We start from the raw sequence: 27,016 nt of genomic DNA, 5'->3' as shown, positions 1-27,016 counted from the left end.
AAAAAAAAAAAAAAAAAAAAAAAAAAGAATTCTCAAAATTCATTAATTTTTTTTAGACCTAACAACCCAAGAGAAAAATGGGCAAAAGACAGGTTTTAAATCAAAAGAAACTGATTCATTAAAAATGACAATTTGGACCATATTTCTCTCATCAAAATACATTCTACTTAAAGTTATTATACTTTCCTTATACTTATGCAGGATCTCTAGCAAAGTCATTTATTGATACGGATTCTCTGAGAAATTCATTTGAATTACCTCCTTCAGCAATGAAACCTGAACTCACATGTTTGTGGTTGGCAGCACAGTTACTTCAGAAACTGGTACAGCTAACTAGTTAACTGCTACTCTGACAAAAAGTGCAAATAAAAATAAGATTTAACCCATTATAAACTTTTAGTCATAGAAGACCCCTATACCCGAACAGATGACTCTAACAGTACTCTTAAAGTAAATCTTTTATAATATGAAACTTATTTATTAATTACAGAAGTAATAAATGCTCATTATATCAAATTTACAAAATAAAAGTATAAAAAATCCCAACAACACGCTGCTAGCATTTGGCATATTCCCTTCCTGTACATACTTATGGGGAAAATACTAACCATAATTTTTACTGGTTAAAAAGATTTATTGAACACTTCAGTGCATCTCAAACTTCAGAGTACTTAAAAGGCCACTTGGATTGATTCTGAGTGAGTGTATCACCAATGGGACTTAGCAATCTATTTTTTTTTAATAAGCCCTACATGATTCCTATTCAGGAAGCTCTGCATCAGACTTTAACATAGAGGCTCCTAGGTGGCTCAGTCCGGTAACTCTTGATTTCAGCTCAGGTCATGATCTCAGGGTCCTGAGACTGAGCCCCGCCTCAGGCTCTACACTCAGCATGGAGTCTGCTTGAGATTCTCTCTCCCTCTGCCTCTGCACAAGGCCCCACTGCCCCACCCACATGTGCACACTCCTGTGCTCTCTCTCACACTCAAAATAAATAAAATCTCCTTAGAAGAAAAACCTTAATATAGAAAAATTAAAGTTTTTTTCCCTACTGCTGCACATTTACTTTTAAAATTCAAGACTTTTTAAAATTATAGATATATACTTAAATGTAAGTGTTGGTTGATAGCTTAGATTTCTTCCCAAAAGTAGAATTTTTGTTCAACAGGTATAAAGATTTTTAAGGTTCTGGATATATATTGCTGAATACAGGGCAAGTCTTTGGAAAGGAAGTTATTCATTTGAAATACATACGATTAAAATGTGATTATTTAAAGAACAGTTTTTTTCTGTTTTATTTTGTGTATCATAGTTCTGTCTGGAATTTATTTCTGTTTAATGTTAGTAAGGGATCTAGCTTAATTTTTGTCTCTAAGTTCACTGTCCTAATAACTTTTCCTACTGATTTGAAAGGCTTTTTAATTTAATCATTTATCACAATTACATGTACAGAAGCCATTTCTTGGTCTTTACAGTTCAATAATCCCCAACCTTGGCAACACATTTAGATTACCTTTAGAAGTCTTTAAAATAATAGCAAAACCTGAACCCACCTAATGTCAATTAAAATAGAATCCACAGGAATAGGGCTGGGCATGGATAATATTTTTTTTTTTTAACTCTCAGCGTTATTTTAATTGTACAACCAAGGTTGCTAACCACTGGTGCAGTTAGTGTCATTGACTTCTTGCCTGTTCCTGTACCTATGCCACATGGATATGATTTCAGATGAACCTGGAAATCAAGTCTCTCTCCCCACCACCACCCCACCAAATACACCAAGAAAAATAAAAGATTTTTATGAGAACAGCATTTAATAGTTACATTAATTTCTATTTTGTCTTTCCATTGTGGTGTATCACTTACTAGCTCTTCTACCTCCAGTAAAGATTTTCTTTTTTTCACATAGGTCTCAATTCTTGTGATTATTCCTAGTCATTTCTTTGTTTGTTTTTGTTTGTTTGTTTTTGTACCATCTAAATGACATTGTTTTCTTTTTATTTTTTACCTCACTTATAGGAGCTATTACATTTTTTAAATTTTTGTATTTACATGATTACATTAATAAACACTAGTTCTAGTGCCTTTCCCATTGATTCTCTAGTGTTATTTAGGTGGAATAGCATATTACTCATGTAACAATTCTGACTTTTTTTCCAATACTGATACCTCAATGCTTAGTAAAGACCTTCAGATAGTACTGAGTCAATGCAGTAATAGCAGGCACCCTTGTTTTGTTCCTCTTTGATGACTATGATATAAAGTCAAGGTAGTTTTATTTTATTCTAAGCTTCCTAATAGATATAATGAAGGAATGATGATTCTTAAAATATAACATTTCACCATTACTAACCAATCACATTTATTTTCATTTTTAGATGACACACTGGAATACATTAATTAAATGCCTCACTTGGAACTATTCTTTTATTCTTACAATAGACTCCCATTTGTTTAAATTTATTTAAGTACACCATTGGATTAAATTTGCTAACATTTTATTTAAATTTTTGTATGTAGGCTCATGAGATGGGGTGTAGTTTTCTCTGTGTGTGTGTGTGTGTGTGTGTGTGTGTGTGTACTTAGACTGTCCAGTCTTGAAATCAATTTATATTATCCTCCGTATATGAATGAAAAGAATTTCGTATTTCATATTTTTCTCACTCTGCAACAATTTATATAACTTGGGACTTATCTGAATTGAAGATTAGTCAAAACCCTTTGAGCAAAAAATGATCACTAATTTGGGTTTTCTATCAATTTTCATAATTATATATTTGTTGAAAATGTGGTTTCCCAGAAAATTGTCCATTTCATCTAGATTTCCAAGTTTATTAGCTAAAAGTAATTCACAGTACTCTTTCACAATTTTTTAACCTTCTATATGTCTGTTCTCATATTCCTCTTCTTTCCTCCAATGTTTACTTGTATTCTCTCTCCTTTTTCTGAGTCAGAATTGCCACAAGTTGCTTATTTTAGTAATCATTTTTTTAAAAGATTTTATTTATTTGAGAAAGAGAGCATGAGTAAGGGGTGAGGCAGAAGGAGAGTGAGAAGCAGACTCCCCGCTGAGCAGGGATCCTGACGTGGGACCAGATCCCAGGATCCTGAGATCATGACCTGAGCCCAAGGTAGAAGCCTAACTGACTGAGCCACCCAGGCACCCCTTTAGTAATCATTTTTTTTAAAGATTTTATTTATTTATTTGACAGACAGAGATCACAAGTAGGCAGAGAGGGGAGGACGCAGGCTCCCTGCTGAATAGAGAGCCTGATGCCAGGACCCTGGGATCATGACCTGAGCTGAAGGCAGAGGTTTTAACACACTGAGCCACCCAAGGTGCCCCCATTTTTAAAAAATAGTAATAATTGCAGATAATGTGGGTGTGTAATGTAATGCAATTTGAAATTCAAATAGGCATCAAATAGGCAAAGAAAATAAAAAATTAATAGCATTCTGAAGTTAAAATCCCAGGTGATTCCCATGAGTTTGTAAAGTGAGGATTAGTGGAGGTAAAAGTAAATAATAGTATGCCAAATGTCTTGATATTTTTCAGCAAGGGAAACTTACAGTTAATTATTTTTGAAATTGGTAAGAAAATATGCCAGCGTGTTTGTTAAAAATTTTAAAACAACTTCTAGTAAAACAATAAGAATGCTGGATGTCCAACCACTAGAGAAAGAATGACAATAGAAAATTGGGTTGCTTGCAAATCAAAAAACATAAGGTTACACAAAGAACAGACAAAAAAGCATGATAAATACCATAGAAGTAGATGACAGGTAGAAGTAAACATATAGAAAACAAAATTAGACTCATTAAATAAAACAAAGGATGATCTCTTAGAAATTTATCAATTTACACACTAAAAGAATGTACCATTTTAGATACATCAACAGAAGAAATTAGGGAACATTTAAACTAATAAAAGTACATGATTAAATAAAGACATTCTCAACAATACAGTGAAGTCTAAAAAAAATTTCCTGTGGCTTTTTTTAAAACAGTTAAGGACTGTGTCATCTTTAGAAAAAGGGGAAAAGATTTCCCACTGGGCTATAGGCATGCAGTAATTCCCAGAAGACAACAGACTCCATCCAATACTTTAGTCAGTCTTTAAACTGGGTGTTAAGTGCTCCTGGAAGTAGAAGATGACTTTCCCAGGTATTATGGGCTTTAAGGGAATCAATATTCAGATTCTCGTATTACATCGGTATTCTCTCCTAAAACTGGTTTTGCTGAAATCAAAATCAACTTTTGTTTCAAAACTCTCCTTCTCCTCCTACAAAAAAGAAAGAGGTATTTTTCCACTCATCCCAAATCCTACCACAGGGCATTGCTCCAAGATTTAAAAGCCTCTCAAGTGGACAAAAGAACAGTTCTAAATATATGATAGCAATAAAGCCTCCTTTAACCAAGCACCATAAACCCAACCCATCAATCTAAGTTAGGAATGGGAGCTTTAGTCAGCTTTTATTTCCTATGTTTAATAATTACTTCTCAAACTTCTGTTTTTGTTGTCTTTAATCAGTTGTACACTAGAAATCATAAAATCCAGAGAGGAACCTGTCAGAAGGATTTAATTTCTCTCTTGCTCTCTCCATGTGTGTCCACACACATATACACACACACACACAATTGCTGTATACATACAACATATGTGTATATATACTCATATACACTTTTTTTAAGCATAATAACATTAGGTTTCTGTGGAGAAGGAATACTTTAAATATAACTTCAAGGAGAAAAAGGAACTATGTAAAATTTCTGAAGGTCAAGGAAGAGTTTGTTCCTATATTTTTTAAATAGATGACAGAGAGCATCAAGTCACTATGATACTGATACTCCATTGGATTATAATTAAGAGTGATATAACTGTTCTATTTTTAAGTGTCATATACAAATATGCCAGAAATTAAATCTTTTGCATCAATTTAATTATAAGACAAAAACTAGATATCTAGTTTTAACTTAATTATAAAACAAAAACTAGATATCTAGTTTTAATTTTAGGTCTCTACTAACTTGGGTAGGGACATGCTATTTTGTAGATTCTTTCAAGGGATGCTACAATAAATACACAGTTCAAGAACAATGTCATCTTGAAAACATATGCTAATGGATTCAAACAAAGTTCAAATAGAATAGAATTTCCACTACAGTTATTTAGTCTACCTTAACAAGTGTAACTGATATCAACACACTCTCTCTCAACCCTCTAAAAATAATATGACTTTTTCAGATATTATGTAACATGTAAAACATAATTAAATAATGCCTTTTGCTTTCTGTTTAAGTATATCTACATTAGTTATCATTCATGTTTCCTGGTGTTTTTACTTCATTTTTGTTTCTCCCATTGTGGAAATGCTTTCTAATGCTATTTTGATTCACAGTACTTCCAAGGAGGAAGCGTCACGTATGATATAGCTGTCTGGGGGACAGAGCTCTGGAACTCCTATTAATAAGACCCAACCAAACCTTTGGACAGCTTAGATGTTTTCTGGATTGATTATTACAAACAAATGCCTTATTAAAGATTTTTACCAATTCAAAGTAGACCTCGAGGAAAAAAATCTACTCTAGTCACATACTTGTTTACATTTATATATATGTTCTAACATGAAATCCATTTCCCCTAGTGGGAAATTATAAAAACATTTAAGTATGTTTAGATTGAACAAATATCCAAATGATTCTCATGTAAATATTTTTAGACAGTAAATTACAGATTGTGCACTAGAAGATGATTATCCAATTTGTTATAATAACATTAAATTACCGATTTACTTACTAAGAGAATTTATTTTATTTTTTAAGATTTTATTTATTTATTTGTCAGTTAGAGAAAGCACAAGCAGAGGGAGAAGCAGGCTCCCCATTAAGCAATGAGCCCAATGCAGGACTCGATCCCAGGAACCTGGGATCATGACCCAGGCGTCCCAAGAGACTTTATTTTAAAGAAACAATTGTGGGGCATCTGGGTGGGTCAGTTGGTTAAGCATCTGCCTTTGGCTCAGGTCATGATCCCAGAATCCTGGGGTCGAGCCCCGAATCAGGCTCTCTACTCAGGGTAGAATCTGATTCTCCCTCTCCCCCTCCCTCCACTCATGCGTGCTCTCTCTCTGTCTCTCCCCCTGCCCTCCTGCTCTCTCTGAGATAAATAAATAAGATGTTTGTTTTTTTTAAAGAAACAGTTACAAAGTAAGATCTTCCAATGCTTTTCTCAATAATTCTTACAGAAATATTATTGAAAATTGCTATAGGGGTGCCTGGGTGATTCAGTTGGTTAAGCCTCTGCTTTCAGTTCAGGACATGGTCCCAGGGTCCTGGGATCAAGCCCCACATCAGGCTCTCTGCTCAGCAGGGAGCCTGCTTCCCTGTTGTCTCTCTCTGCCGGCCTCTCTGACTACCTGTGATCTCTCTGTCAAATAAGTAAAATCTTTTCAAAAATAGAAAATTACTACAAATTTGTTCGTTTAATCTATATTCTTTCTTACCTAAATTCACTATTTCAGTTAAATATAAAATGGACTGATGATAAGTAAAAAGCAATGAAAAATGTAGAAAAAAGCCAAAGTGAAAATCCATTGATGGATATGCTTATGAACATTTTCTCTTTAAACTTTACCTAGAACACACAATTCAACAATCAAACTTGATCTTTACCTTCATATTTCCAAAAATAATACTAGGTTTCCTGGATTATTCTAATAAAAATATAAAAGCATGGCAAAGTAACCAGTCTCAAACAGCAATATATTTTAATGGCTGATTTTGGATAAATTCACTGTGAATTAAATGTTAAGAAAAATAATACTTTTTTCAAATAAAGAAACAAGTGTTAGAAATGTAGTGAGCCAAGGAAACTTATATCATTGATGAAATTCACCTAGACATCTAGACAACCAGTTTGAAAACTGAAAATCTGTGTCACAAATAATGGACCCATTTACCATAAGACAATTGGAATTGCAACCAAGTCCAAAACTGAGCAGCAGTAAATTGAAGTAGGGTCTGGGTAACCAAAAGCAAACTTTGAATTAAAAAATTAGAAAAAGCATTTGAATTCTTATTAAATCAAGAAATACTACTTTTTTAAGATTTTATTTTTTGAGAGAGACCGAGAGCACATGCACATGTTGTGGGGGAGGGGCAGAGGAGGAGGGCAGAGTGGGAGGGAGAGGGACAAGCAGACTCCACCAGAACATGGAGCCCAAGGAGGCTTGATCTTATAATTCTGAGACCAGGACCTAAGCCAAAATCAAGAGCCGGACACTTAACCAACTGGACCACCCAGGCATCGCAAATTAGAAATACTTGTAAAAATAAAAATGTATTCTGCATAGGAATAACCAGTTAAATTTATCAATATTTAAGATATACATAGGTGTATAATTAAAGATATATTTTAAAATCCAAACCAGGGGCACCTGGGTGGCTCAGTGGGTTAAGCTTCTGCCTTCAGCTCAGGTCATGATCTCAGGGTGCTGGGATTAAGCTACACATCAGGCTCTCTGCTCAGCGGGGAGCCTGCTTCCCCCTCTCTCTCTGCCTGCCTCTCTGCCTGCTTGTGATCTCTCTCTCTGTCAAATAAATAAATAAAATCTTTAAAAAAATAAAATAATAAAATAAAATCCAAACCAACATTAGTAATCCATTATGAGCTCATCAATTTATGCATATTTGTTTAAATTTCATCACCTCTAAACTGTAACATGTTGCATATATTTGCAGCTGCCAAATTAATACTCATAGAGTTTTCACAGTCATTTGCAGACATGTTCAAAACCCCCACAAATGTGCATTGCCCAGTTGAGGTCTCACAAGAAGATAACCTTCTTATTTATTTCAGCTCTCAAACTGAAACATGTGTCCTTTTCGCAGTCTACTTAGTGCCATGTTTTTCACACTGAAACTCATGCCTCAGTGAAGCCTATTTACCACCTATATTTTCTCCAGAAAGTGCATCACAGCCTTTTTGCTCTCAGGAATGCTGGATAGCTCTTGAGCACCCTACGTTGATGGCATTTTAAACAGTGAAGCCATTGGGGCACCTGGGTGGCTCAGTCGTTAAGCATCTGCCTTCAGCTCAGGTCATGATCCCAGGGTCCTGGGATCAAACCCCGCCTCTGCTCAGGAGGAAGCCTACTTCTCCCTCTCCCACTTCTCCTGCTTTGTGTTCCCTCTATTGCTGTTTCTCTCTGTCAAATAAATAAAATCTTTAAAAAAGCAAAAAAAAAGTGAAATCATCAAAAAATGAAAAAAAATTAATAGACCAAAATTTTGCAAGTTTGAAAGCTAAAATAAGAAGGCAGAGCATCTTCTTGTTCAACCTTAACTCTAGAAGCAATGGCTCAGTATTTGCTGATACTGTGTTCACTGTGACTTTAGAAAGTATAACGGCTGTGAATAAGGAGAACCAACCACAGTTTCAGTAACTCCAGAGTCTCTTAAAAAGGCTACAGGGTTGAAACCTAAATCAAAGAGAAAAGGTTACCAACTTTACCTGATAAAAGCAGTATTATGAATATTCAGAATTATTAGACTATTTGCTATTAGATAAAAGCTCCTTTTTTTTTTTTTTTTTTTTTGAGTAAGCTCTAGGCCCAACACGGGGATTGAATTGGCGACCCTGAGATCAGGAGTTGCATGCTCTCCCAGTTGAGCTAGCCACCTGCCCCCAAAGCTATATTTCTCATGTAACAATGTATCTTGCTTTTGGGAAAATAGAAAAATTTAAGCAGATTCTCCTTAGTATTTCTTAATAATCTGGCATCAAGTCAGTATGCTGCCAGTATTTCCAATTGATTCATAGAAATTATTTTTAGGTAAGAAATAACTCATTAGAACAAACCTAAAAAGTCAGAAATGCTCATCAAGAAACCATGCCAAATGATTCAGTTTTTCTTACTTGTAGCCAAGCTGACGACAGATCACAGTTGCATCCTTATCAGTCCAGCCATCATCACAAATGGTTCCCCACTGGCCATTGATGAACAACTCCACTCGTCCTTCCTTTTTATTTTCTCCATCCACCAGTCTGATAGGAAAACCTAAGTATGATTTGAAAGTATTAGAAAAGCCAAAACAGCAAACTAATGTTAAAGTATGAGAGACTTTATAAAATACAATTCATTTTTTACATCAGCTATAAAATCAGCTGGGTAATATAAGAAAGGGTGAGGAAGAGGTATTAATAAAAAACTGTATCCACTTTTGCAATGTCATTTGAAGCCTTGGGGTCAGAGTACTCACTTGCTCAACTATGAATTCCCAGCACTTGGAACAGTGCCTCACATATAGAGGACATGAGGTAGCTGTTTCTGAGTGAGTGAATGAATGAATGATTACCACTGCAAAATTGTGAATAGTCTTATTTTATTACCATTAACTTCTAAATTGTAAAAGACATTTCCTTAGAGTTGTTTTTGTTTCACGTATGTTCATTTATCCTTGAACATAACTAGAAATTTATACTCCAAAGCTGAGATTTTTAGGGAGATATATATATATGGTGTATATATATTTATACACACACACACACACACACACACACCCTGCATGGGTAACTGGAATGTATAGGGGAAAAAAAGTAAAGAAGGCAGCAGCTACAAGGGCAATTTCCATTTCAGTCTTCCTATTTACTAATGTTTCCAAAAGAAGGGCTTAAGTCATAAAAATTACTAAGATTTCAAAGAGTGCTATGTACAGTATGGTGAATATAGTTAATAATATTATATTTCATATTTGAATATTGCTGCCAGGAGATCTTAAAAGTTCTCAACACAAGAAAAAAAAATTGTAACTATGTTATGTGATGGGTGTTAGGCTTACTGTGGTGATCATTTCACAATGTATACAAGTATTGAATCATTATGTCATATACCTGAAACTAATATAATGTTACATGTTCATCATACCTCAATTTTTTAAATGCTGTAGTAAAAAATAAAAATAAAATTTTTTAAAATCTCATTTTATTTTTTTTTAAAGTTGAGAAACTGATCTCTTTCAAACTGAGGTTTATCTAAGTTATGCAAATGAAGTCATTTGTAGAATTTCACATATCTCTACCAACATCAATAAATATGGTGCTATTTAACCAAAAGCCCTCGCTGCCCTTTGCATACTGTCCTGGGTTGAACTGTGAGGTAATTAGGGTGGGCCCTGATCCACTATGACTATGTAAAAGGGGAAGAGACTATGTGAAGATGCACAGGGTGAAGAGGCCCATCTGTAAGACAAGGAGAGAGGCCTGGAACAGAGCCTTCCCTCTTAGCCCTCAGAGGGAACCAATCCTGATGGCGCCTTGATTTTGGACTCCAGAAATGTAAGACAATATATACCTGTTGTGTAAGCTATCCACTGTGATGCTTTGTTACATCAGCCCAAGCAAATTAATACCCTTCAGATTCTAGAAGGGTCTTCAGCTTCAGGGCCCCCGAGATTTACTGATAAGGATTTAGGGAAAACCATGAAGCAAGCTGAACTCAGCAGAACTAAGGAGGTGAAGTAAGCAGCTAAAGAACAAAATATCAATTCTGTTTAAACCAACATATGAAAGTACTAGACTGGCATTTGTTGACTGACAGAAAATACTGTTGGCAACATGGACATGTCCTACTTTGAGTCTTCTGATCCATTTTTATACTTTTCCAACCTTCTTTGTTATCCTCTGAGTTGCCGGCTCTTTAGTTTCTATCCCTGTCATACTCACTTTGTGGGCCAGGTATCTGTCTACTATTATCTATCTACTAGTTGTCATAGTAGAATCAATAAAGCAAAGTCAAAATCAACAAATGTTTATGGAGTCCCTACTCTATGCACTGCTTACAATAGCTAAAAAACTTGGGGTTTTAGCCATAGCACAAAACACAGTATACTTGAAACTTTACATTTCTTATTAATCTTTCTGAAAGTCTGGAGTTTTTGTGTTTCTTTTAAGGAATAAGATAGAAAAGTGATCTTCAAAGAAAAAAAAACTAAAAAAGGTGAAATTCTTTTCTTAAAGTTCTAAATTTTTACATTTTTGGATGTTTGGTCCAAAATTAAGAAAACACATGCACATGGAATGAGATCTTCATATTTCATTCTAGGCATTTTATGGACAGTTTTTCATAAACCATAAAAATAAAAATGATAAAGTGTTTCTAAAACCTCAATTACATGCTTCATACAAATAATGCATGCAGCATTTCTGATCCTAATTTCAGCACTTCGTTTTACAAAATTGTTGGATTTTCAATGCTTAAAGGGAAAATTGGATGACATTTAGGATGACATTCTATCAATACCATCTTACTGTTTAAGTTCTTTTTGTTATGGTAGCAATAATATACATGTTTTATTTCTAAAATCTTAAATATAAAATGCTCAGGAAAACTAAACAGTACAATGGGTATATGGTATCTTAAATCATATGTAATTTTATATTTCAAATATGGACTTCCAATAGAGTTTTCTTTATTTTAATTCTCCTGTAACATTGATTTAATACATTATTTCTAGAAAATAATATTTTTAGAGAAGATATAATTTAGCTAAGTTAAAAGTCACGATGTTATGCTATAAAATTGGGTAAGAGACCGTCTCACTGTGGACAAAATCTCTCTAGGATTTAATACTCTGAAATTCAGAATTGGTGCAATACTGGGGCACCTGGATGGTTCCAGAAGAGCATGCAGCTCCTGATCTCAGGGCCATAAGTTCGAGTCCCATGCTGGGGGTAGAGATTACTTAAATAAATAAAACTTTAAAAAAAATTGGTGCAATATTCAAATGAGAAATCCACATACTTACCATCCCCAAAATTTCCCCCAGTTCCCACAGGGTATTAACTGCATTCTTACTAGAATTACTTTTATTGAATTAGAATATTGCTTTTGAGCATTCCATCTACCACACACCCAAATATAAAAAGTGTCTATTGATCAATTATTAATTTTGAGGACTTCAATTCACATCTAAAGTTAAGGTCCACAAGTTACCTCTCAAATACTTGAAAACAGTAATAGTCTGACAACTCACTACTACAGTGCCAAAGAAGTAAAAAATCTCAATTGTTTTTAAAATGCTATTTTTTTTATATTACAATCCATGACTTCCTTCTCTAAGCTTGTTTTAAATATGCAGTCCTTTTTGATAAGTGGGAAAATAATGATCTCTTTGGATGAAGAAGTGGTAATATGATTCTATTCCAAAAGTATATTTGGCCCAGACATAATATTCTTCAGACAAATGAATAGTTAATAGATGTATTACTGAAATTAGGACCAAAGACATTTATAATAATGATCATATATCTTATTAATAATTATCATCCTCAGCTTTTTAAATTTTTAAAAATATATCTAGAATCCTAGAATTAAAGATTTTCAGGGGAATTGGAAAAATTAGTTGCCTGACCATATGCATGCATTTAACCACATAGGCTTCCAGGGGACTCTGATTATAATAATTTGTATAGTATTTAGAGTACTTCATCACCTGGAGTACCGATGCAATGTGCCTAAGTAGATCACTTCGTGATCCAAATACCTGCTATCTGGAGCCAAGGGTATCCACGTCTAGCAAACATGTTCTATTTCCCCCAGCCACACACAATCACTCCTCACATAATCCCGGGAGGATCAGAAATCCCGCAGGAGAAAGGAGGACAAATGAAAGGCAAAACTGAAAGTATGACTAAGGGGTGGAGTAAAATGTTCTACTTCTCCTTGGTATCATGTTAGGTTAGAGCAGTGAGTCACCATGATCTCACAGGTTAGAGTACAATGAGATATCAACTACATACTTTGACAAACTTAAGTACACAATAAATACTGTGGGATTCAACAAGTTGTGTTATTTTATAATGTGAAGATTAAAGCTTCATAGTCTCAAAACAGAAGGATGCAAAAGGGGTTGATGCAACTCTGGGGTGAAAAGTAAAGACCACTTGTGATCATTTTAACATCTATTCACCAAAAACCATGTGTTCGATATATAATGGAGCCATGGTAGTCTCGGCAATTCTTTTTAATATCTCCCTCTATATTTTTCATTTATAATTATTCTGCCATCCTCAAAGGATGTTAAGATGTTAAGAACAGTCAGATGTTAAGTTGGTCAAGGACATGTAGTTGCCCTCTGCTTACAGAAAGATTTTTACCCCCAAATATTTCCAGACTGTTAGACGAACCAGTCACATTTTATCTGACTAGAGATATAAAGAAATTTGGAATGGGGGAATAGTAAAGGACACAGATGGGTTTCTAGAACAACAGGATATCTTAGAAAGATGGATGGGTTATTTACTCCAATAATCCTCTTAGGTACCCCTGAGAAACTGGAAAGATCTAGGTGAGTACAGAGCAATGAATGACTGGTGACCAATGACTGACAAGGCCTTGGGACTAAAGAAGAAATAAATCGTGGGGAATGCAAGAGAGAGCTATTGTTTTGTTCTAATTTTTTTTTTTAAATCCCATCCCAAATCATTCATTAGAATTCAAGGTGAATGAGAATCAGAGCAGGTGACCAATCAGGGGAGAAATGGACACCGCAGCTTCTTTATTCCATCTTTCAGATACATGTGATTTTAAAGATTTTTAGTGAGAAACTTAGGCTTCTATGTAAAGAATAATAACTTGAGGAATAGAAATTTTATAACCTTGGTGGAAAGACTCAAAAGTTTTTTCAGAGCATCATAGAAAACTGACTTAAAAAAAGCCAAAGCTGAGAAATGCTTCCCATTCCAGACCAGTGGATAGAGGTGCAGTGGGGGTTGAATTATGGCTACTCCAAAGCTGCGGCCAATCCTCACCCAGAGATAGTCTGTATCCATTGCCACCAGGGTAGCAGGTGATGCCAACATCCTCCCGATGGCTGCAGTCGTGCCTTCCCCACTGCCTCCGGGAACACTGAACCAAACTGGACTCCTTTCCTAAGCAGCTGACGTCATCCAACCATATGGGCCCTGTGCTTTCTTCAAAGTGGTTTGCAGAGGCTTGTTTGCCATATCTGTGGCAATAAAAATAAACATTGTGCGTAGAACTGCTGTCTCTTGTTTCAAGGAACCACAAATCATAAAACAAACAACCTGATTAATCATCATAACTCCAGAGGATAAGTGCTTGTTCTTTCTCTTATCTGGACACAGTTCCAGGGCGCCTGGGTGGCTCAGTCAGTTAAGTGTCTGTCTTCAGCTCAGGTCATGATCTCAAGGTCCTGGGATTGAGCCCGCACTGGGCTCCCTACTCAGCGGGGAGCCTGCTTCTCCCTCTGCCTGCTGCACCCCACCCCCGGCTTGTGCTCTCTTTCACTCTCTTTCTCAATCGAGTATGCACTCAAAATAAATCTAAAAAAAATAATAAAATAAAACTCTGAAAGACACAGTTCAAGAGCAGTGTTCACCCCATCACACATTTTGATCATCTTAACAATTTTTTATTGACTCAACAGGTACCTAATGGATAATTAATCCTTTTCCCCCATTCATTCTTGTGTTTTGGCTACAATTTAACTCACCAACCAGACAGAATGCACAGCAAAGAAATGGAGCTCCCATTCTGTATTGGCCTCTCAAGAGCCGCCTGAGCTCATCTGATTTCATCAGTTCCTCTAGACCTCTTTGGCATCATCTCTTCCAAAATAAAAACTGTGTATAAGTTCAGTGATTCCTCAAGCACTACACCCAATTCATGATAAGACTTGGATTCCAGCTCACCAAAATCAGAATAATGGCAATGCTCTTTGCTTTTCGTTGTTACATAAATCTGATTTTTAAAATTGTATAAATTATATTGAGTTCCAATTGACTTTCTTTGTAACAATGCTCCACAAAAAAATTATAATAAATATATACATTGTGGAAACAGGAAAAAGTTGCAAAATAAAAAGTTGCTAACTAAGTCACAATCTGTACTTTCATTCATCCTCCCCCCAATTTTATTTTCTTTATTCTGCAAAATCCAAACCTCTAGAAATAACTGAGCTAAAAATTATTTAAGGTGTCTTTTGGTTCTAAGAGTCTATGTAATTAAACTCATACTCATAAAATTTTGTCAGTCACTTCCTTTACTGAATGTTTTTATTATTTCTACATAAAGAATATAAAGAAATCTTTCTCACATTAATTTTCCCAGTTTCTTGTAATGCACTTGTATTACATTTAAGAAGATGAACATTTCAATAAATTAAAAACACTGCAACTTTTCATTATCCTAAGATCTCCATTTTGCTAACTAATCAAATCTCAGCGAGAAAAAAAAAATTATCCTAAATCTCATACTGCTACCACTTTGAATTTATACCACTTTTCCACAAAATGCATAAATCTGATTACTCTCTGTCCATATCAACTATATAACAGATAAGAAGTCATTTTACTTTGAGATTTCATTTGTACAAAGAAACCCAGAGTTCACCCCTTCCTTAGTTCAAAATGTACTGTTTTAGAAATTCCTCTGTAAACCAAAAAGTAAATGTGGCCCACGCTTATTCTACCTTCTAACACAATCATTTAGAACTTTTAACAAATATTAGTGAGAACATTTTTGGAACCATTAAGGTGATGTTCTGTATATATAAGAAAAACTGAATGTATTTGTAAAACAAAATTAAAAAAATATGGAGAAAAACTGTCACTCTATTGTTTTTATTAATAAAGCAAAATATAAATATAGTAACTAATAGTATTTATGAATCTTTCTAAATCTGTAAAAATGGAATACAGTTCTCAGGCCTAACAGAAATTCATTCAAAGATGAAATGGCACTTATTAAATAATTCTTATTAATTAAACATTAATATTTATTTGGCTGGTATGTCATATCCCTTGACACAGTAATCACAACCACACTGCCCATGAAAATGCAAAATATTGGGCAATAAAATGTATTTATATCTTCATGGTATCATTGTTTATAATAGAAAAAATTAAACTAACCTAAATATTAAGTAAATTATGGTATGAACATTTAATGGACATTATGTTGTCATTAAAAATTATGACTGTAGTAATATAAAGGTAAGTAATATGGATAGAAAAAGTACATACTCACTATCAGTTGTTATAAAATTATACACATAAATTATTATAATAATGGTATAAGAATGGAAAAATTATGAGTAGTTTTTTAATTTTTATTTTCTAAGCTCTAGTATTTTATACTACTTTTACAAATTTAAAAATATGTTTAAACATGATGATACTTGGCTTGGATGAAAGTATATTTTTAAGGTTTAATGAATATTTGCAATTAGCTCTATCTCAAGCATGAAATGATTTTGTCAATTTTTTCAAGCTTGAGACAATTAATTCAAGCATGACCCAGAAATATGAAAAACAAGAAAGAATGGGCATTCATGGGCTTCATTCAAATAGCAGCTAAAAGGCATCATTTGCGGTTACTCTGGAATGCAGTATGTGTGTGACACGAAATCCACTGCCCAAAGTGTGATACTAGATTTTACGAGTCAGGTCAAGGGTGAGTTGGAAAGGTCATCTCATGACAAGAAGGCCATTTTTCTCAAATAAAAGTAATAATTATCATCACATTTGAGAAAGGGAGTAATGTAATACCAAAGCATGTGACACTGGACTTCCCTGCAATTTCAGACACGATGATGTCAGAACCAACACCATCTAATAGCAGTGATGCGTCCGAATAAAACTGAGCATTCAAAGCATAGAGTCTTACTTGAATAGACACAAAGAAACCTAGGGGCACCTGGGTGGCTCAGTGGGTTAAGCCTCTGCCTTCAGCTCAGGTCATGATCAGGTCCTGGGATCAAGCCCCACATCGTTGGGCTCTCTGCTCAGCAGGAAGTCTGCTTCCCCCCACCCCACCTGCCTCGCTGCCTACTTGTGATCTCTCTCTCTCTGTCAAATAAATAAAAAAAAACTTAAAAAAAAAGAAAGAAATCTAAAAGTTACCCGTGGCTCTAACCAATTACTCAAGAAGGGTGGTGACAGGAAAGGTAATGAGATAAATAACAAGATATGGTTACTCGTCATCACAGAAAATGTTACCGTTTTTTTTTTAAGATTTTTTATTTATTTATTTGACAGATCACAAGTAGGCAGAGAGGCAGGCAGAGAGAGAGGAGGAAGCAGGCTCCCCGCTGAGCAGAGAGCCCGATGCGGGGCTCGATCCCAGGACCCTGGAATCATGACCTGAGCCGAAGGCGGAGGCTTTAACCCACTGAGCCACCCAGGTGCCCCAATGTTACCGTTTTTTACTGAGGTTTTTTGTCCTTCCATATATAGAGAGGGGAATAGGTAGATAGGTGGGTAGATAGATGGACAGGTAGATAGATGACAGAGAACATATATTGTTAGTATGACAGAAATTACAAGTAAGGATTACAAAATGAGAATTTTAAAAATATAATTTGGCATTTAGCCGCCTCACATCTATGGGCCTTACTTAAATCCCAGCTGTCGGCAAACCACGTATGTATTCAGCTCAGTCCAGCCATCATCACAGACAGTCCCCCACCGTCCCCGGTGATACACCTCCAGGCGGCCCTCGTGGCTGCCTTTACCACCTCCAAGTCGGATGACTCCATCTGTGGGAAAGAGGAGACACAGAAACTAAGAAAATCAATGCTCAAAAAAGGGGAGAAAAACATTTTAACTTCACTAGAATTATCACTTCTTCAGGTTTCTCTCAAGGCCTTTTGTTAAACTTATTTTGGGACAGTGCTCAGTGATCTGAGGTCACTGAATTGTTTCTGAAGTATGACATAACCATACCCATCCTAAGAAAATATTCTTCTTACTTGTACTTCTATTTCCTGAGTAGAAAAATATATTCTGATATAATTCCAAAGTAGTTATTTGGATTTCCCCAGATTAAACAAATATTTGGGAAATTTCTTGTAGCTTCAGTCTTGGTAAGTAGGAGAAATATCAGTAACTTACATTTAAAAAATAAGAAAACAGTAACTTGGAAATAGTTCGAAATTGTAGCTGCAAATGAAAAAATTCTGAAATACAAAGACAGAAAAAGCTATTCTGGTTAAAGTGTGATCTATCATGTCAATGCATTTATTATTCCTTAGGCATTCATAAATTATAAAAGCTAGAGTACATGTCTTGCTTTTGCTCTTTTATTGATAATACAGATCTGAATTTGAAGCTTATGAGTTCAATGAATAATTAATTCGCAGAGAACCCTATCAAAAGCTTCTAAGCAGATATATAATAAATTTATCCCCCAACAAGTAGATTTAAAAGCCTTTTCTAGCCAAAATAATACAAATACCCCAAATGAAACATATATATAGTCCTGGGTAAAGGTCATACTTTTCATGAACCTCTGGGATCTTTAAAATAAATGGTCTCTTAGTAACGCAATCACTTTTTCTTGTAACACTTTACAGTCTACGAAACACTGGTACACATTTTACCTCATTTGACCATCATAGTAACACTACAAGACTCTACTCCTTTGAAAGAGGAGGAAAAGGAGACCCAAGAAGATGATGTGCTCTGGCTTAAAATCTGGCATAAATGTTATATTTCTATTGTATTCCATTGTATATAAACATGTTATTCTAATAAAAATATCACATAGAGGGACGCCTGGGTGGCTCAGTTGGTTAGACGACTGCCTTCGGCTCAGGTCATGATCCCAGAGTCCTGGGATCGAGTCCCGCATCGGGCTCCCAGCTCCATGGGGAGTCTGCTTCTCCTTCTGACCTTCTCCTTGCTCATGCTCTCTCTAACTGTCTCTCTCTCAAATAAATAAATAAAAAAAATTTTTAAAAAATCACATAGAGAACTATGTAAATAAAAAGGTGTAACTTAAGCATTTCATGGGCCCTCCAAAGGTTTTATTTTGATTTTTTAAAGAGAGATTAAAACCCCCAACTTTTTTCTTTAAGTTCTTTTTACCATAGAAACAATGGGTTTGCAATGACCCGACTTTCCTTCTACCCTTTTCCCTTTTCTTCCCACAAAACATGTAACTGCATACACACACACTCATTTTACTCAGACATGCCCTTCTTATAACACATGAGACATATCCAGACAAGTGTGCTACAGTCTGGAATAGTCAGAGAATCGAGCACAGCCAAGTTAACCTGTTTCCTTTATTAGTGTGCTTTAACCAAGAATCCCATCAATACAGTTCCACGAGCTATAAACACATTCCGAGAGTCAAGGCAGTTCAATAAATAAATGGACTTAAGTATATGTCTAATAATGTGAAATTTATCATTGCACACTGATTTTGACTGTTAGGCATTATATGTTACAAAAAATTATATTTTCTATCTTTTTAGACTATAAAAAAGTGAAAAATTCAGAAATACTTATGAACAAAGACATACCATGCTGATATACAATTTCTGTCAGTTGTTTGGTTTTTGTTTTTTGTGAGTTGTTTTGCTTTGTTTTTAGTTTCATTTGTAGAATTTACTGGTGTGTTCATGTAGTTATATTATCTAAATTGAGAAGAGAAGGTAAGCCCAGATGGTGCTAGGGGCAAGGGTTGATAGATTAATGGGGTGAAATGGGGTAAAACTCTTACCTGTTAGAGGGGTACAGGACACTCCAGCATCTTCCTTATGGTCACAGTTATGCTCTCCCCAGGAACTCTTTGGACATTGCTCAATAGAAAGCTCATTCCCAGTGCAGCGTACCTCATCCAACATGATTGGACCAGAGCCTTCCCCAAAATACGCCTGATTCCATGCTTTGGCAATGCCACTGAACAAACATAAGAAATTTGGATTAGACACCAAAAAGTCATCTGACATCATTTCTTTTGCCCCAGGAAAGGTACAACTATGATTAATCCATACTGCCCCTGACCAGTTCACTCCACAGATCATATGTGACTTGCTATACTTCTTTCCTGTTCCTTTGTTTGTCACTCTTTCTATTTTTGGCCATCACAAGACTGCTAGTTACCCCTCAATACTCACTCCCTTTTCTTCGTTAGTAACGGAACCTCAGAATTTTAGGAGGGCAATGGCTATCCTGAGTAAAGATTCCATTTCGAGCCTCTTCCCCTTCCAGATGACTATGTTTGTCTTAAAATATACATACTATAATATTGACCATTTTAACCATTTTTTTTTCATTTTAACCATTTTTAAGTGTACAGTTCAGTGGCACTAAGTACCTCCTCATTCTTGTGCAACTATCACCACCACCCACCTCCAGAACTCTTTAGTCATCCCAAACTGAAACTCTGGACCCATTTGAGATGACTAAGTTCTATCCAAAGATATTTAGGTAGAAGTGTTGTTGTGTATCACTTGCAGGAAGTATCCTTGTCCCACTTCTTCCTACCTGCTGATTCTAAGCAGAGATGATGGCCAGAGCTTGAGAGGCTATACTGGTCCATGAGGTGCCATTCTAAGAATGAGAGAACTACAAGCAAGAAAAAACCCAAACCCAGATGACTGTGGAACCACCAGACTAGCCTGGAGCTGACTACCTCTGGTCTCTACAGAGACAAACTCTTATCTTATTAAACCACTATTACTTCCAGTACTCTGTCACTCAGAGCCAAACATATTCCTAATTAAATATCTCTCCACTCAAATTCATGTGCACTAAATTTACTTCTCCCTTAATTCAAAGTGATCTAGAATCTAGTGATTCTAGAACCCCGGATTTCACTACTGACTGTCAAAATGATTAATAACTTCAGAAATTGCCATGTCAACCCCTTCTAGCCTTCTAATTTTTAGAGTAGAGCATTTATATTTTCGTTTTGTTTTTCAGTGATGTTCCCTATTCAATATTCAATAATATTCCCATTATTTTGGTTGCCTTTTTCTCATACCATTATAACTATCTTGAGAATATGCAACCAAAATATATTGAAGGAAAAAAGAAAAGTCTACTAAATGATTATAATACTCCAGCAATGGCCAAGTCTTGGATAGTCAACTTCCTGGCCAAAGAAGAACTTGTTTGACTAATTTTACTAGATATTACAAAAGTTTCTTTTAAGAGAACACATGTTTAAAACAAAGCCCAAAACATCCGAAACTTAAAACCTTTAACCATTAGAGCAAACACTCATTCCTTTATCACCTGAGCCACTTTCTGTTTAAAATTCAGAGTTTGGGGGCGCCTGGGTCGCTCAGTGGGTTAAGCCTCTGCCTTCAGCTCTGGTCATGATCTCAGGGTCCTGGGATCAAGCCCTGCATCGGGCTCTCTGCTCAGCAGGGAGCCTGCTTCCTCCTCTCTCTCTGCCTGCCTCTCTGCCTACTTGTAATCTCTGTCAAATAAATAAATAAAAATCGAAAAAAATATATAAAATTAAAAAAATAAAATTCAGAGTTTGTAAGAGGAAGAATAAAGGAAATGTTTATAAGAAGGTGTGAAGAAGGAAGGAGAAGAAAAATAGGGTAGCTTATGCAGGATATTTTCCTGGAGTTAAAATTTTTACATTTGGAATCCTCACACTTAAATCACTATCTGATATCTGTAATACCGGGGACTCTGAGAAGTCTGCTCAAACAAATATTAAAGATTAATATCTAGTGTAAATCAGACAAATTTGAAAGAAAAAAATCCTAACGTAAATGATATTATCAAATAATTTTGTGAGTGAACTTGTCTTACAAGGGAAAAATGACAGAACAAAAAAGCCATTTCTACTCTTCCAGAAAGAAGGAATCAATGCTCAATTAATAGGATTTTTTAAATGAAGTTTCCAGTTGTTTCAATGTGTATCTGTGTCCCCAAAGAAGAGTGTAGTGGACATATATATAAGTGTTCATATATTACTGGTCATGTCAAAAAGCTTATTCTTTCCAAGGAGAATCTTTGAGGAAGAAAAGATCTGGAAACAGGCCCTCAGGCTCAAATCTGGGCTCTATCTTTAACAAGCGAAACTGCCCTGGGGAAGTTATAAAAACCTTCCAAGCACAAAATGCTTCTTTTGAACACAGGGATGATAATCGCTCCCTCGGAGGGTTATAAGAATTAAACTGATGCAAAGTAAGAACTCAATAAACGTTGGTTCCTTTTCCCTCTGGCACTATCAGGAGCTTCCCCCCACAACTGATGAAGGGCATATTTTTCACTGCTAAGCGACTGATCTAAAACCATTCTGCGTTTAGTTTAAACAGACATCATATAGCTTTTGTTCTCCCCGCTCCCCAAGGTAGAGTCAGTGGAATGATGGGAAAGGGAGAATCAGTGAAAATCTCAACATGTTCTGGATTTAAGGTTGTAAATACGTTTTATTCATTTATTTTTTTTAAATCATTTTTTAAAGAATATACTTATGGGAGTAATGTAGTAGCCTATAAAATACCCAACAGATCTGTGTTGTTTTTTATTAAGGATTATGAGATGATGGGCCAAAAGATCATTAAGCTATGAGTTGCATCACTCAACTTGGGATTCCTGTGGCAGAGACACAGATCCTCGGAGGCCAACAATTTCAAGGGTTTCAGTGCACATAGGCATTTTACCAAAAACAATTGTAGTGGCCAATGCAATTTTTTTTTCTAAAGATAGCACTTACGCTCCCAGAAAAGCATATTCTGTACCAAAATGATCTTGCAAAAGTAGTCTATAAGGCTGTGAATAAATTAACATGTTTTAAGTTGCCCCTAGTAGAATAAATATCCCCTTCCAAAAGACAATATTCTCAATACAACATTCAAACCAAACTGAACAAGGGAACATGATACCCACTGGAAATAAAACTCTGAAGTCATGTGTATATTGGGACTTAGTTCCGGAATTTGGAAGCCTGAAAACTGAAATGTACCGTGTTATTTACTAAGCTCAGTTCAAACCAGAAGTGAAGTGCTTGCAGTTGCGTTCCTGAGACCTGCCACACCTTTGGGAGAAGGGAAAATCCAGGTCAGGAGCAAAGAGCCCTTGTTGGCGGCTCCTGAGTGGAGAAGAGTGAACCACAACCCAAGGGATAAATTCAGCATACCTCCTGTGTTTATACAGCCCATGCTCTAAGAGAGGCTTTTACATTTTCTAAATGGTAGGGGGAAAAGTCAAATCAAGAATGTAATTTTTTTTTTAAGATTTTATTCATTTATTTGACAGACAGAGATCACAAGTAGGCAGAGAGAGAGAGAAGAGGAAGCAGGCTCCCTGCGGAGCAGACAGCCCGATGTGGGGCTTGATCCCAGGACTCTGGGATCATGACCTGAGCCTAAGGCAGAGGCTTTAACCCACTGAGCCACCCAGGCACCCCAAGAATGTAATTTTTGACAAGGGAAAATCCTATGAAATTCAAATTTCACTGTCCAGAAATAAGGCTGGATTGGAACAAAGCCTCACTCATTCCCAGCTTAGGGGCTGTGGCCGCTTTTGCACCACAAAGGCACAGTTAAGTGGTTGCAAAGTCCAAAGTACTTACTATCTGGCCCTTTACAGAAAAAGTTTGGTGACCTTTGCTCTAAAGGAAAGAGATTAATGAAAGCAAGTATGGAAGCTGACTTAGAGAATACTGAAAGTTGCTTAACAGAGGAGAGGGAGACAGAGGCAGGTCATGGGGAAGCCAGAAGGGAAAGCTTTGGAGAAAGGCCGATTAACAGTCTTCTTGGCTCTTTGCCCTGGGATAAATGCCAGGAAAGAAAAAGATCCTATGGAAGAACATTTCAATGGGTACAATTCACTGAGCCAGGATTAAGTGGTATATGGAATATGGGAGAATATAAAATTTGATCCCAAACTCATAACAGAAACAAACAATAAATTCCAGATGGTTTAAAGGTCTAAATACTGGAAGGAAGGAAGGAAAGATGGAAAGAAGGAAGCAAAGAGGGAAGGGGTTGAGAAGGGAGGGTTAAGAAGTTATTGAAATAAAATAAAGAACATAGTACAAGAATAATACCACCTTGGGACAAAGAGGATTTCCTGAGCAAGGTAAGATACGCAGAAGTCAGAAAAAACTAAAAAAGTTTAATTTAACCACATATAAATTTAAGCTCCTGTATAGCAAAATATACCATAATCAGAGTCAAAAGGCAAACCAACAGGCAGGAAGAAATATTTGTAATATGTGACAGCAATAAAAAAAACCTCCTAAAAATTAATAATAATAATGTTATAATTACATTATAATGAAAGACAAAACAACAAAACATTTTTAAAAATTAGGGGCATGGAGACGATGAGGCTATTCATAGAAGAAATATCGATGGCCACTGAGCATATAAGATGCTGAATGTTACAAAGGTCAAATTAACACAGCAAAAATACATTCTTAGCTAACATATTTTTAGAGATTTAAAAGATTAGTATCTTTTTTTTGTACAATATTTAGGTTAAAAGTTTACAAACTAAAGACCTTTTATTACCCAACACCCCCCTCCCCTGCCTTCTCCCCTCAAAAAACACCCTAAAATAATGATTAGCTGGGAGTGACTCAGGATTGGCTGGGCAGAGTAACTGATATATACCATATTCCAAATATGTTAAAGATCATGTGATAGAAATCCTAGGAAAAAGCAAAAGGCCTGATTAATTGCCTCTGAACTGTGTCCCTTCCTTAACGGAGAACACAAGATGGGAGAGCAACAGCCCCATAATCATGATTCTGAGAAAAGTCATCTATGTTAAAATACACTCTTAAGACACTACTTGGGTGTTTTATGATCTTTCTTATAGGTTTCCATATTTCCCACTGTTTATAAACATTTTAATGATCACAAAAGTGTTTAATTGAAACAAACTAATCAGAAAAAAAACATAACTAATCACAACAACAACAACAAAAATGTTAACTAGGAAACTATGATGCAACACAAACTAGGTTTTCTGGCTCACTTTCGAGTTTATTAAAATTAAGAAGATACTTATACACACATTCCTTCAGCCACTAGTATTTCCCGGTGCCCTGGACTGTGCTGGCTTTCAGGGGATACCAAAGAAACTCATGACTCTGCCTTTAAAGAAATTCTGGGATATTAAGGAAAGCAACATAAAACTCAAAGATTGTTGGTGTGCCTGGGTGGCTCAGTTGGTTGAGTGTCTGACTCTTGGTTTCAGCTCAGGTCACGATCTCAAGGTCCTGAAATGGAGTCCCACATCAGGCTCCACGCCCAGCTTAAGGTAATCACTCATCATTTCTCTGCTCTTCCCCACCTCTCAAAAAAACAAAAACAAAAGCCAACCTCATGGATTGTTAAAGTCAAAAAAATGCCATGTGAATTCAACAGTTATGTGTTCATTGTCCCTCATTTATGAAAATCATTCCCCCACCCTCCCTGGCAGTTCGTTTGTAATAAAGTCCCAGTATTGCCCATTTTCTTACTCTCTAGCCACAAAATAAATTTGTGGAATAGGGGTGCTCTGAAATAATACACTGATTTATTAAGTGATTTTCTGTAAGTCTATTTGACCTACATCTATAACAGCAATGCCCAATAAACACTGAATTGATTCTGTCTGATCCTCATCCAAAACATTCTTAAACCTATTTGACGACTCTGATTGTATTTGTATAAAGTTTGTGTTCATGGTAAAAGCCCAAATAAATAGCATCATCTGACTAATTCAAGCACCAGACTAAGTCACTACTTTGAACAGACAAGGAATATAGGAGGCAATGCTATTGTGCAAGGTAATTGTTTGTTAGGTTATAAAGATTGGTCCTTTAACTACAAATATCAGTGTGTGACACAACTTATGAATGAAAAAATTCATTGTTAATGATCAATATCCTAGATTTCTCTCTGGAGAACAATCCCCTGCATTTCCAGTAGTGATACTGGATGCACACGGAATGCTTACTGTAGGCCAGCACTGGTCTACCAGGTTTATGTGTATTAACTCATTTAATCCTCCCTACAACCCCATATTCTGATCCCCAATTTACAGAAGAGGAAACGGAGGCCCAGAAATTAGATAATTTGCCCAGCATTACACCACCACTGCTGGTGAAGCTTGTCTGGCTATACAGCTAACTCTGAAGCACTTTGCTATATAAAGCCTCAGGGGGGCATTTTAAGGCGGGGGGCGGGGAACCTCAAATACAGTCTATCAGCATTTTCTCCCTACAGTGAACTTTTATCTCTTGACTTCTCTATTTCTCCCAGCCCTATATTTGTATTTATTCTTATTAACCCCTGGCTATTTGGCAAATAGTGTAACATGAAAAAAAAAATTCTACACTGGGAAATCTCAAGATTCTGGTTGTTGGGGTGCCTGGGTGGCTCGGTTGGTTGAGCGACCGACTCTTGATCTCATTTTGATATCAGATCAGGTCTCGATCCTCAGGGTTGTGAGTGCAAGCCCCGTGCTGGGCTCCATGCTGGCCATGGAGTCTACTTAAAAAAAAAAAAAAAAAAAAAAGAGGATTTTGGTTCTCACTTAACAGTATGACGTTAGGCCTAATTTCCCCCTTTTACACAAGGTCTCCAGGTTCTCTTTAGGATAAAAATCTATAAAATACAAAAAAAATTAATAAACAGTAAGATAAAAAAGCAAAAGTATTTTTTAAAAAGCAATCTGTATCACATTTTTATTCTAACCACTCAATAAAGTAGTTTTGTATAATTTTATAGCCAAAAAAAAAACCTAAGAAAGATGTGTTTACAATTTTTTAAATTCCTATGTAAGTTATGGCATAGCCACACAATAAAATATGATGTCATAGTTCTAAACTATGTTTTTAAGAGTTTTGAAAGACATGGGAAAAGTCTTTAACTGCACAAAAGGAACTCTGATTAAAATGTCTCTACCTGGAATGCAAGCTGGTACAGCCACTCTGGAAAACAGTATGGAGGTTCTTCAAGAAGCTAAAAATAGAGCTACCCTACAACCCAGTAATTGCACTACTAGGAATTTACCCCAGAGATACAGACGTAGTGATCCAAAGGGGCACATGCACTCCAATGTTCATAGCAACAATGTCCACAATAGCCAAACTGTGGAAAGAGCCTAGATGTCCATCAACAAATGAATGGATAAAAGATGTGGTATACACACACACACACACACACACACACAATGGAAGACTACTCAGCCATCAGAAGAGATGAAATCTTATCCTTTATAATGACATGGTTAGAACATGGT

General features: G+C 35.9%; 1 protein-coding gene across 1 annotated transcript in view; it reads right to left on the bottom strand.

The window, feature by feature from the left end:
• LOC111157378 (protease, serine 12) overlaps positions 1-27,016 on the bottom strand; it is a 73,266-nt gene that overhangs the window by 20,492 nt on the left and 25,758 nt on the right. The window contains exons 5-8 of the mRNA XM_022518743.1: positions 19,530-19,708; positions 17,418-17,559; positions 13,811-14,007; positions 8,918-9,059 (exon numbers count right to left, since the gene is read on the bottom strand). Of these exons, the coding sequence (XP_022374451.1) occupies positions 8,918-9,059; positions 13,811-14,007; positions 17,418-17,559; positions 19,530-19,708 (660 nt within the window). The remainder of the gene's footprint in view (positions 1-8,917; positions 9,060-13,810; positions 14,008-17,417; positions 17,560-19,529; positions 19,709-27,016) is intronic.

Source organism: Enhydra lutris, unplaced genomic scaffold (genome assembly GCF_002288905.1).
Source record: "Enhydra lutris kenyoni isolate GAN:26980312 unplaced genomic scaffold, ASM228890v2 scaffoldscaffold3, whole genome shotgun sequence".
NCBI classification, from domain to species: Eukaryota; Metazoa; Chordata; class Mammalia; order Carnivora; family Mustelidae; genus Enhydra; species Enhydra lutris.
This window is presented reverse-complemented; position numbering and strand designations above follow the sequence as displayed.